Source organism: Marmota marmota, unplaced genomic scaffold (genome assembly GCF_001458135.2).
Source record: "Marmota marmota marmota unplaced genomic scaffold, marMar, whole genome shotgun sequence".
NCBI classification, from domain to species: Eukaryota; Metazoa; Chordata; class Mammalia; order Rodentia; family Sciuridae; genus Marmota; species Marmota marmota.
The window spans coordinates 24,615,371-24,626,837 of NW_026000241.1; the positions used below are offsets into that span (position 1 = coordinate 24,615,371).

Genomic DNA, 11,467 nt, shown 5'->3' on the forward strand with positions numbered 1-11,467 from the left:
GAGACTCTACATTGCACACACCTGTCACACCAAGTGCAAGGGAGTGTTTCCTTCCACATCATGAGCTCTGACAGACAGAGAAAGATGCTGCTCTGGGTGGGATTTCCACATGAAAGCAGGAGCAGCAGTGCAGGGACACATCCTGGTAGTGCCACCTTGGAGAGTCATGGTCTCTGCCCTGCAGAGGGGTGCCTGGCCTTTGGGATGAATGGGCTTCAAATCAGCCCACAGGAAGGGAGCAGTGAGGCCCGATGTGTTTTATCAAGAGGGTGGAGAGAGCCTAGGAGCAGAAGAGCAGAGGTGGCCGAGGGTGGAAGGAGGGTGATGGGGCAGGAGGGAGCCTGCAGACTGTCTTTGTATCCTACAGTTTCCTTCTAGAGAATGGAAATATTTCCTTACAGGAATGTGAAGACAGGGAAGTAAGAGTCCACTTCCACTTGCTATTTCTGCTTAATCTAAAAGGCCTGTCTCAATGCAAGAGCTCTTGTGTGTGTGTGTGTATGTGTTGGGGATTTCTCTGGAAGAGTGGGTGAGGTCAGTGGTGGTGGAAGTTAGAAGAGTGGTTACCTATGTATGGGATCATAGGAGGGTTAACTTCTAGGAAGGAGCACAGGGGGGCTTCTGGGGGCTAGAAATAGCCTGTGTATTCATCGGGGCAGAACAGGGTATGTAGGTATGTCATATCTCATTAAGCTACGTGCTTACTTTACAGAGCTTATTTTATGCTGAAATATAAAAGGAAAAACTAAATAAAAATGAAAAGCAAGCCATTAAGAGTAGAGTCTGAGTTTTCACTGCACCCACTTTTATGGCCATGTGGCCTCGGTGGCCTCGGGCAGTTTCCTTAACCTCCCCAGACTTCAGTTTAGCTCTTGTAAAATGCAGACTTTTTTGAGAATGGTATAAGGACATAGGTGAAGTCTTTAGCACAGTGCTGGACCAACGCCAAGGGCTCGCTACAATGGTATTCTCCATCAGTGGAGTCCAGGAGACCTCTGGGAGGACAAGTATCTCAGTGGAGAATGCCACCAGCAGCTGCCACAGAGGCTGCAGGGAGGCAGGAAGTGTACTGCTCAGCGCCTGGTTGTTAGCATCTGACTGATGGGAACCAGACCCCTGGCCCCTTCCATTTGCTGGTTGTGCATTCTAGTCTACTAACCTCTCTGAACCAGTTTTCCCATTCATAAGACTGGTGATCATTGTACATATCCAGATTATAAGGATCAGTTTGGATAATCCATTTAAAGCATTCATTCATTTATCATCCACTATACTCGTATTTATTGAGTACCTGTTAAAGGGCCAGGCACATGTTGAGTGCTAGGATCATAATGAACCAGACAGATGCAACCCCTGCCTTCTTGTATACAGTAGGTGTTCAATAAAAGGCTGCTGTGGGACGTATGTGTACATGAATAACAGGAGGGGAGAGCTAGAAGCCACTGAGCTGACTTCCTTCTTCCAGAGCTGTGCCAGAACAAGAATTAGTGTTTCTTGAGGAGTGACTTGGCTATCAGAGCCCCTGCCAGTCAGGGTACTGATGGCTCTGTGTTCATCATGGTGACATGCACTGTGGTCTGCTTCCTCTCGTTCCAGCCTGCTGTGCTGCCCTCACTGAGTTGGCCCTCAATGACACCAACGCCCACCAGGTGGTCCAGGTGAGAGCACTGCTTCCCATGTCACATCAACCCACGTTCTGCTGCAGTTTGTACCCCGGGACATAGGTTATATGATTTTAAATGCTTTAATATTTCTTATTTACTTTGTAGAATTCTCTTTTGCATTTCTCTTCTTCCTCCTTTAACTCAGTTGAACACAGAAGGACTGCCATGCGATCAATTGACGTTGTTTCTTCCTATGTTAGGTGATGTCCTTTTCATTTTCCCTTTTTTTTTTTTTTTAAAAAAAATGATTTTGCATTGCTTTAAATATGGGCATACAGGATACTCTGAGTTAAGGATAACACTTGTTTTAAGTAAGAATGCATCAGGTTATTCAGTTAAAGCTGATTGAGACACACCAAACAATATTTACTGTCAGTAAGCTGATTTCACAAAGTACAATACAATAATTAATCCATTACACATACAGTTATATGAGTGTGTGTCAATAAGTCAATAAGCAAATATATACACAAATACACTCCACTCTGTGTTCAACCTGGATGTGCATTTTTATTTTGAAAGTTACCTCCTATTTTTGAATTTTAAAGAGGAAACATTTTTGGAACAGGGGGAAGTCAATACCAACATGTCCAACTTCAACTTCAAAATATAAAAAGTCACTAAGGGGTCAGATTAAAGTTCCCAAGGGAAGCTCAGTGAATCCAGGGAAGTTGGTGGAGCAGGGCATTTGGAGTTGGCCGGGTTGGGGTTCAGTTCCTGGCATCATTACTTGCTGGCTTGGCTCCTGGAAAAAATGACTTCACTCAAGTTTTGGTTTTCTCATGTATAATACAGGGACATTATAGAAGAACTTACAGAATAGCTATAAGATTAGTGTTGCAGGTAAAGCTCTTCACAGTTATAAAGGCCCATACTTAGTAAAAAATCACCAAATTATATAGCTAGTAGATAACCAAAAACTAGCAATAGGTGAATACTTTTTGTTCATCCCTCCATGTATATGCTTGTATTAGACCAAGTCTAGAAAGATGATAACTGTGTTTTCATAGCTAACTTTTGTTTTCTTTGTAAAAATCTGTTATTCTTGCTTCTTTGATTTTTTTCTCTTTATTTAAAAGTGTTTTTTCACTTATACATATTCTTTTCTGATCAAAACTCTAAAGGGAAAAATCATAGTTCATAGTTAGGTATTTAAAATTCAAGTTGTAAAGATGGTTGGATCCCTTTATCCTGTCCCCTTTAAATCCCCCCATTCTTTGTTTTAAAAATATGTCAATTACTTAAAATCTAGACATTTTGTAAATCACAATCTCGACTCTTTACAGACAGTTGAACATTTAAGATTGTATTTTTATAGCCTTTTGTTTTTAAAAGTACAGTATCACATTGACATTTTTAGTATTGTTCTCTGATATTTTTTGAAAGTTCTGAAATTATACTAACATTACTTTTTTTAAATATTAAGTTTTGAGAGATTGCTTCTTTAAGCTTTGTATTTCGGTGGCATTGCCAGTGGTCACTGATAACATGACCCTTTTATATCTGCAGGAAAATGGTGTTTATACAATAGCAAAATTAATTTTACCAAACAAGCAAAAGAATGCAGCAAAAACTAATCTGTTACAGGTAAGCAACGTATCTATTGTTTTTAACATCATTATTGGATCTGGGAAAACTTTAATGAAATAATCTATGATTTTTAGGACTTTTAAAGTTAATGCTAGCCCCATTACTGTGAGGAAAAATATCTGATGTCAGAGGCTGGCATGGAAACCAGTAACAGCAAAACAATGTAAAAGGCTTAGCCGTGGTTTCTCTGTGTGGGAGAACTAGAAGGTTTATTTAAGTGTTTCTTTGCTAATGAGTAAGTGCTATTTTTTTTTTTTTAAATTCATTGCTTATATATCAGAACATAGCAACAGAGGAAAATTATTTGTCAACTTTAAACATGGATCTGAGTCATTAACATTTCATCTTTAAAAAGGAAAGCCTGTAAAAGGGCTTGTGATAGATGAGAAAGACTCACCAAGTGGATAAGAAATACATACTGGTTGGGGCTTCAGTGGCATCTACTACTGCATGCAAGGGCACTGCATGCAGAGGAACAGAAGGAGCAAATCAGGAAATCCCAGGAGCTTAGACAGTGCTTGGGGAAGAGTGGACTACTGAGTACTTGAGATGCAGAACGCCCCAGGAGTTGAGGACTCAATGGTGAGAATAGGGCACATTTATGCAGGGCCCTATGTGCTTTTCTGAAGAGTGGGCACCTGGAGGAAGTGTCCCTGAATGACACAGGAATGATAGAAATCAGATTTAAGGTTAGCCTTTGCAGTAGTTACAGCTCATATTTTTTTTTCTAGTCATTGAAAAAGGGAGGCCAAGCATGGTGGCATTTGCTTATAACACCAGCAACTCAGGAGGCCGATGCAGGGGGATCACAAGTTCAAGGCCAGCCTCAGCAACTTAGTGAGGACCTATTCAACTTAATGAGAACCTGTTCCAAAATAAAAAAGGCTGGGGACGTAGCTCAGTGGAAAAGTATCCCTGGGTTTGGTCCCCATTATGATAAAAATAAATAAGTAAATAAATAAATAAAAATAGGAAGAAAGTAGAATCAACCTCAATGATACATATTTGAGGAGATATGTTTAACTGATTTAAACATGAGCAATGTATACATGTGTTGCCACATCACATGGTACCCCACAGATATGTACAATTTTCATGGTTATGTGAATCAGTAAAAAAAATTAAAATATTAAAAAACAAATGCTCCCAACCATGTCATCGAGAAAGATGGCCAAACCCAGCAGAGACCCTGGTGGCATCTGTGTGGCTGGCCTGGAGGGGTTTTTGGAGAGCTGGCAGCGAGAACTCACGGATGTAGGGACTTGATTTTTTCAGTGCACCACAGATGTATGACACTGTCCTGGAAAATACACAAAGTCAAATCCATATTCTGCAGATGTGTTTTGTTAAACCAGAAGAGGGTTTTGGAAATTCCAGCTTTGGAGTTGGTTTCCAGGAGCACGTGTTTCTCCCCTTTCTTACATCCCTACAACCCTCTCCCTGGGTCCTTCAGGTCATTTTTTTGCTGTCCACTTGGCCCCTCAGGGTGGTTTCATTTGACCCCCTGTCTATTCAGATCTGTAATTTTATGAAGCCATCCCAGACCCCCTTGGGCAGCCCCGGTCACTCCAGCGGTGGCCTGTCCCGCAGGTGCACCGCAGGCTGGGGGGCCCGCTCTTTTTTTCTCAGCACTGTAAAATGTCCGATGTTTATTTTTCTTAGTGAAACCCTCGCAGGCCTCTTTCTGAGTGTTCTAGGGAGTTGCTGCTGATTGTTCTATTTGGGGAACGCTTAAGACTCTTTTACTCCAGAGACCAATTTGTCAAGTCTGAGTCCAGTGTGCCTGTGGCTATTTTTATATGTCATCATTTCTAGTGTTTATTTTCTCACAGAAACCATATAAATATTGAGGCATTCGTAGCAGGCTAGAAACAAAATAAACCTCGCGCTCCTGGAAATCTCTGGATGTTTGGTTTTCTCAGCATAGGAACTGTATTTTCTCGTCTCTGTGCTCCTTTTGTACTTTCGAGAAAGAAATTATTGGCAACTACTGGGTAAAACAAGACCAGGATCCCTAGAGTAGTGAAACAGCAACACTCTTTAAACAGGAGAAGGGCCCCAGGGTCGGTGGCTTGTTTTCAGTCATAAGCGTGGGCCCTTCACTTGGGCCCCTCTCTCTGGTTTCCTTCTGGATAGTTCTGTCCTGACAATGTTGTGATTTGTTGCAATGCCCTTTAAGAATCACATTCCCTTTTTTCCCCCCCTAGTGTTATGCTTTCAGAGCCTTGAGGTTTCTCTTCAGTATGGAAAGAAACAGACCACTCTTTAAAAGGTATGAGCTTGGAGACGTGTAAGCCATCACCAGGTTTAAGAGACTGTTGAACGGGAGTGTTTCCACATGCCTGATTCAGATGCAGCAGTCAGAGAAGCACGGAGCTGTGTGCCAGCCATGGGTCTTCAGATTTCTTAGACTTCAGAGATACCTCTGAGCCACTGTGGGGATATCTCCATGCTGATGATTCATACCAAACAGCCCTGTATCATTGCCACTCCTCTTAATCGCGTGTGGCTCTCGTGGTTTTAGGCTTTTTAAAATTAAAGATATTAATATCTTAAACAGATGGCGTAAACAAATATGTACTTGTTCTTGCCCTGTTAGAAATTCTCAAGTTAGTCTGATAATTCCCCCTCCATCGATAGACCAGCCAATCATTTGTCCGGATATCCTTGATAGGATAGGAGCTCATTTGGAGGAGAGGGGGCTGGATGTCTGGGACCTGGGAGGCTGTGCTGGTGAGACCAAAACCCCTGTCTTGGGAGGCAAACACCTGTTACCTACATGTGTGGTCTACATACCATTTATTTAGATGGATTAGCCAGAATCAGGAACCCACATTCTCACTAGAATTTTGTTGATAAGCCATGAGTTAATGTAGATCAGAAATCATGGCACATTTTTATGTTGCTACTCTATTTCCCCATCATATTTGCATTTAGAGGAAAAGGAAGTAAAATTAGTTATTTATTATAACTTTCCACTTAACCTTTCCAACAAACCACCCCTTTTAGTGAACATAAAAAACATTTTAAGAAGCCCTTGAAACCAGTGTTTTGGAAACCATGCATAATTTTCTCCATGTTTTTTTTTTTTTGTTTTTTTGTTTACTGGTCTTTTTATTTTCATAAAAAAGAATTAAGCTAGTGTTTACCTCCTAGAGTTAATATGAGGGCTGAATCAAATGGCATTCATGAAAGTGCTCAGCACTTAATAAACACCCAATAAATATTACTTTCTAGTATGGTTTATATCTGTACCCCAAATATATTATACAGTATTATGTGTATCATGTCTATTTTTTAAAATTTCTGTAAAATTTTGTAATGTGACATCTGCCCTCTTAATAAAAATTTAAGTGTATAGTCCTGTATTGTTAACTATAAGCATGATGTTGTACAGCAGATCTCTAAATCTTTTCTATGTTTTCTCTTAATCTTTGAATAATACAGCCTATCTAGTGTAATTTTGTGAGATAAGTCGGGGAGTGTTATTCCCTCAACTTTGACAGCCTAAGGAAGTTACGTGTGTTTCACATGGTTAATCTGTGAGTGAGCACATCCAAAAAGGATGGCCTGACAAACAGTTCCCCCTTTCTGTGTTAAGCTTATGTGTGTGTGTGTGTGTTTTCCCTGTAGACTTTTCCCCACCGACTTGTTTGAGATGTTCATTGACATAGGACATTATGTTCGTGACATCAGTGCTTACGGAGAATTGGTATCAAAGTTGAATTTATTAGTGGTGAGTCCCCCGAGTTTTAAATATTTTTGAAAGCTGCTCTGTGGTCAGGATAGAATTTGTCACCGCGACACCCATTTCCTTTTTTTTTTTTTTTTTGGTTAGGAGGATGAATTGAAGCAAATAGCTGAAAATATTGAGAGCATTAATCAAAACAAAGCTCCTTCAAAATACATAGGCAACTATGCGATTTTGGATCATCTTGGAAGTGGAGCCTTTGGCTGTGTGTACAAGGTGACTTTGCCCTTGGGGAACTGCCTTTGTAATATTCCTGATCAAACCAGATGTTACACTTGCATCCCATACCCCTACTTAGTTGGAGTCCTTGTCACTGAAAGACAGTGAAGAAAGACATAGAAAATGAGGATGATTATTTTTGTTAACAGGCAGAGTTAGCTGCACTGACATCTTAGCTCTCAGCTCTAGCAATTGGCCACTGACTCTAGAAAGACATTATTAACTCGTCCCAGTCCATGACACATTCTCTAAATTTACACCATTGCTTCTGCGTTTGTACAGTAAAATCCTGCTGAATGTTGAGACTGGCCCAGAGTAGACCACTTTTGGGGGCTGGGCTTAGTATAAATACATCTAGAGTTTTAAACATTCTATTACTTATTTAGATGACTTGAATAACCATGTGACTTTGTTAAGCTATCCCTTTCTTACCTTTTTTTTCTCCTTTCATATTTTATATTGTTATACTATAAATGCACATGATAGCGGAATTTATTGTTAAATATGTGTACATGCTCATAATATAACAATATAACTTGGCCAATATCATTCCCCAGTATTTTCCCTTTCCATTTCTTCCTCTGCTCCATCTCTTTCTTCCTGGTCTCCCATTCATGAGGTCCCCTCCCCTTTTCTTTTCCTTTTTCATCTCTAGTTTCCAAATATGTGTGGAAACATATGACCCTTGATTTTTCTGAGTTTGGCTTATTTTGCTTAACATGATATTCTCAAGTTCCATTCATTTTTCTGCAAATGATATAATTTATTCTTCTTTATGGCTGAATAAAACTCCATTGTGTATCTACACCACATTTTCTTTATCCATTCATCTATTGATGGATACCTAGGCTAGTTCCACAGTTTGACTATTTTGAATTGGGCTGCTATAAACATGGGGAGGCATGTATCACTGTCGTATGCTGACTTTAATTCTTTAGGATAAATACTGAGGAGAGGCACAGCTGGGTCATATGGTGGTTCCTAGTCTTTAGAAGAACCTCCACATTGATTTCCATAGTGGCTCTACTAATTTACAGTCCCACCAACAGTGCAAAAGTGTTCCTTTTTCTCCATATCCTCTCCAGTATTTATTATGTTTGTATTCTTGCTGGCTACCCATTCTGACTGGCATGAGATGTCTTTCTTATCTATTCAACTCTCACTTCATTTTCCCCCCCTTCTTTTTAGGTTAGAAAACGTAGTGGTCAAAATCTTTTAGCAATGAAAGAGGTCAATTTACATAACCCGGCATTTGGGAAGGATAAAAAAGATCGAGACAGCAGCGTAAAGAATATTGTTTCTGAATTAACAATCATTAAAGAGCAGGTAAATGTTTTTCTTGTTTCTGAAGATGTTTTCCTTAAATCAGTATCATTGAAATAGAGTTCTTGTGCTATTCTCCTCTGTGCTGGTCATGAACTTGGTCTGTGATATAATGAACCAGGAGGCAGTGATGTTGTCACCAACTTTTCTCCTAAGGCTTGACACCCAACCATAGAAACACTTTCTGGAGTTTACATCAGGATGCAAAACAGCTGGGCCTATGGCACAAAGGCTGTCACATGGGAGAGAAATCCTTCTCTCTTTGTTGTAAGCATAGCCAGTCCCACTCATTCAATTGTGGAGTATTTGGTGACCTAGTTGCACTCATAGGAATATGACCAAGAGTTCCCTGTCAAGTTATTGTCAGGTCAAATCATTTTGCTTATTCAATCTAAAATGTGAATTTTCAGGATGGGTTATTTGTTTATTTATTGGCATGAACAGAATAATCTGATATAATTTAATAGCTCAATTAACTATCATTATGGAGGTTTGGGAAGAAAGAATAAACCTATCAGAAGAGAAATGGGATTTCTTTATGTGATACAAGGAGACATGTGTTTCTTTTTTCAGACTCCTTATTTGCACATTCATTACAGACACTGCATTTGTAACTCCTGTGGAGAGTTACCAGCTCCTCTGCTCTTTATTCTCTGTTGTATTTGTGTAGCGTCTGCTCTGGAACATAAAAAATATCATAAATATGGTCTTTAGTCACTGAAATCTGCATTTTACATCAAGTTGTAAACTAGAGTAAGTTTTATCATTAATAGCATATTTTATAGTTGAATTTTATTTGGTAATAGATTCGAACTAAAAAGTTGACGATTTTCTCAGAATTAGGATAATCTAGCCTTCCACGGTGTGCTATTTTATTGTAGCACGAGGCTAGAACATGGCTTTTGACCCAGGCAGATATAATATCTTAATCCGATGCAAATCTAGACAGAATCCTTTCCAATGAGTTAGATCCAAAGGATAGTTCTGGTTGTGTGCCTGGTCCCATATTGTTTAAAAGCCGCTGGCTACTTGCTAGCTGATACAACAGATGATTTATTTTAGTACATTTTCTAAAACAAGAAAGCACTGGGAGGGATCTGTGTGGACTTCAAGGTCTCTCAAAATTGTACAGTAGCCTTCTCACTAGAGGATCAAACCAGTGGAAAAGGTAATAGTCTTGAGATCTTAAGGAGGAGGCAGTGGCAGAAAGAAGCAGCAGAAATGGGACTGAAATAGGAGACTGTATCTGTTAAGATAAAGATTAAACTGCAGTAACTCAGAGGCTCCAAAATTCAGGGGCTTAAGACGAAGAGGACTCACAATACAACGGGTTTTTTTCTCTTTCATGTGACAGCCCCAAAGTGAATAGACCATGTTGTTAATATTCTCTGCTTTGCGCAGTCATCTGGGGACTCTGCAGCCTCTGGGGTATGGTCTTCACCTGCGTGGTTGAAGCTGCTATACGTGTGCCCAAGGTGGGGTAGAGGAAGAGCATGGAGCTCAGACACAGGGCACACACTAGTGAGAACTGAGTGATAGGCTAACTGGGGTTGCAGGAGAGGTTGAGAGACACTGTTGACTGGGAAGCCATGTCCAGCTGCAACTCACTTGCAGTGGAGTGGGGCAGTAGGTTGATGGTGGACAGTTAGCAGTCTCACCCTCAAAAAGGCATGCAGGAAGGTCAGAAAGAGGTGCAAACCATTCCCATATAATGGGAACCCTTCTGAGAGAAGACAACTTTCTATTTACCTGGAAACAAATTTCAAATAAAAAGACTGCAAAACTTTTAGTATTCTCATAGAAAATGGTCTTTCATTTAATTTTTAAAAAGTAGAATTTCCATTCACACTCTTCAGCCAACTCACTTCAAGGAGAAATTGCATAGGCCACTTTTTAAAAATAATAAGGATGAATTTATTCAGTCCTACTGTAATAGTGGTCAAACAGTCACAATGGAGGACACAGACTGAAGCCAATTCTGACTTTAACAAGGACAGTTGGGGATTATAGCCAACCGGCAGGTGAGGAGGTCATTGGATAGAAAATGACGAAAAGGAACTTGGCATTTAAGGGTGTCAAGGGCAGGGGATTGGGTACATGATTGAATATCCAGGACAGAGGGATTCTTGATAAACTGACTTGGCAGGGTTCTTGCTAAAACAGAGCAGGGCCTAGCCAGGAAGAGAGTTCAAAGGAGCCTGACTCTAGTTTGATTAAGGATCGAGATTTGCAAACTATTATTATGATTTAAACTTAGGTCACTTAGGTTATTTCATACTAGTCATCTTAGAGAACATAGAAAGAAACAGTTTAAGTACACACAATCGATGTATATAAATACTTGGGTAGTGGATAAAGGTAAAGAGCAATATATATTTATATTCAACATAAATGTCTTCATTTCAGTTTTTCTCCTTTATGCAGTCTATGTGTGGTGTTGGCCCAGGGAGTACAGTATGAATTTTAAGTTTCCTTCTAGTTTTTTTTTAATTCTTTCTTTTAATTAAGTTAGGTAATAAAGCAGCTCTCAGTTTTGTTTGTAGAGCTATACAGGAGATTGATATTATCAGATTAACTTTGTATGCAACAAATTTTTTAAAATCATGAAAATCTCAAGTGGCATCTTTAAATGCTTAGTTTTATAAATAAATATAAATATAATAATTTCTTTGTGAAATCAAACTAAATAGTCTAAAGAAAAGTTTGTGTTTTAAAGTGGTATAATAAATGTTTGTTATTTATTTTCTTATAGCTTTATCATCCCAATATTGTACGTTATTACAAAACATTTCTGGAAAGTAAGTATGAGTTTTTGTGGTATTTCTACTTAATGAAACATCTGTGTTAATTACACATTTTTATATTGGAATGTCACAAAACAAACTCTCCCAACCATTTTTTTTTTTTTTTTTTTTGGTTT

At 39.3% G+C, this 11,467-nt stretch overlaps 1 protein-coding gene across 5 annotated transcripts in view; it reads left to right on the forward strand.

The window, feature by feature from the left end:
- Nucleotides 1-11,467, forward strand: part of Nek10 (NIMA related kinase 10) — a 210,725-nt gene that overhangs the window by 57,307 nt on the left and 141,951 nt on the right. For all 5 annotated transcript variants that reach the window (XM_015489627.2, XM_048794821.1, XM_048794822.1 and 2 more), the window contains 7 exons: nucleotides 1,597-1,658; nucleotides 3,174-3,251; nucleotides 5,462-5,526; nucleotides 6,888-6,990; nucleotides 7,093-7,221; nucleotides 8,413-8,550; nucleotides 11,300-11,345. In XM_015489627.2, coding sequence (XP_015345113.1) covers nucleotides 1,597-1,658; nucleotides 3,174-3,251; nucleotides 5,462-5,526; nucleotides 6,888-6,990; nucleotides 7,093-7,221; nucleotides 8,413-8,550; nucleotides 11,300-11,345 — 621 coding nt within the window. The remainder of the gene's footprint in view (nucleotides 1-1,596; nucleotides 1,659-3,173; nucleotides 3,252-5,461; nucleotides 5,527-6,887; nucleotides 6,991-7,092; nucleotides 7,222-8,412; nucleotides 8,551-11,299; nucleotides 11,346-11,467) is intronic.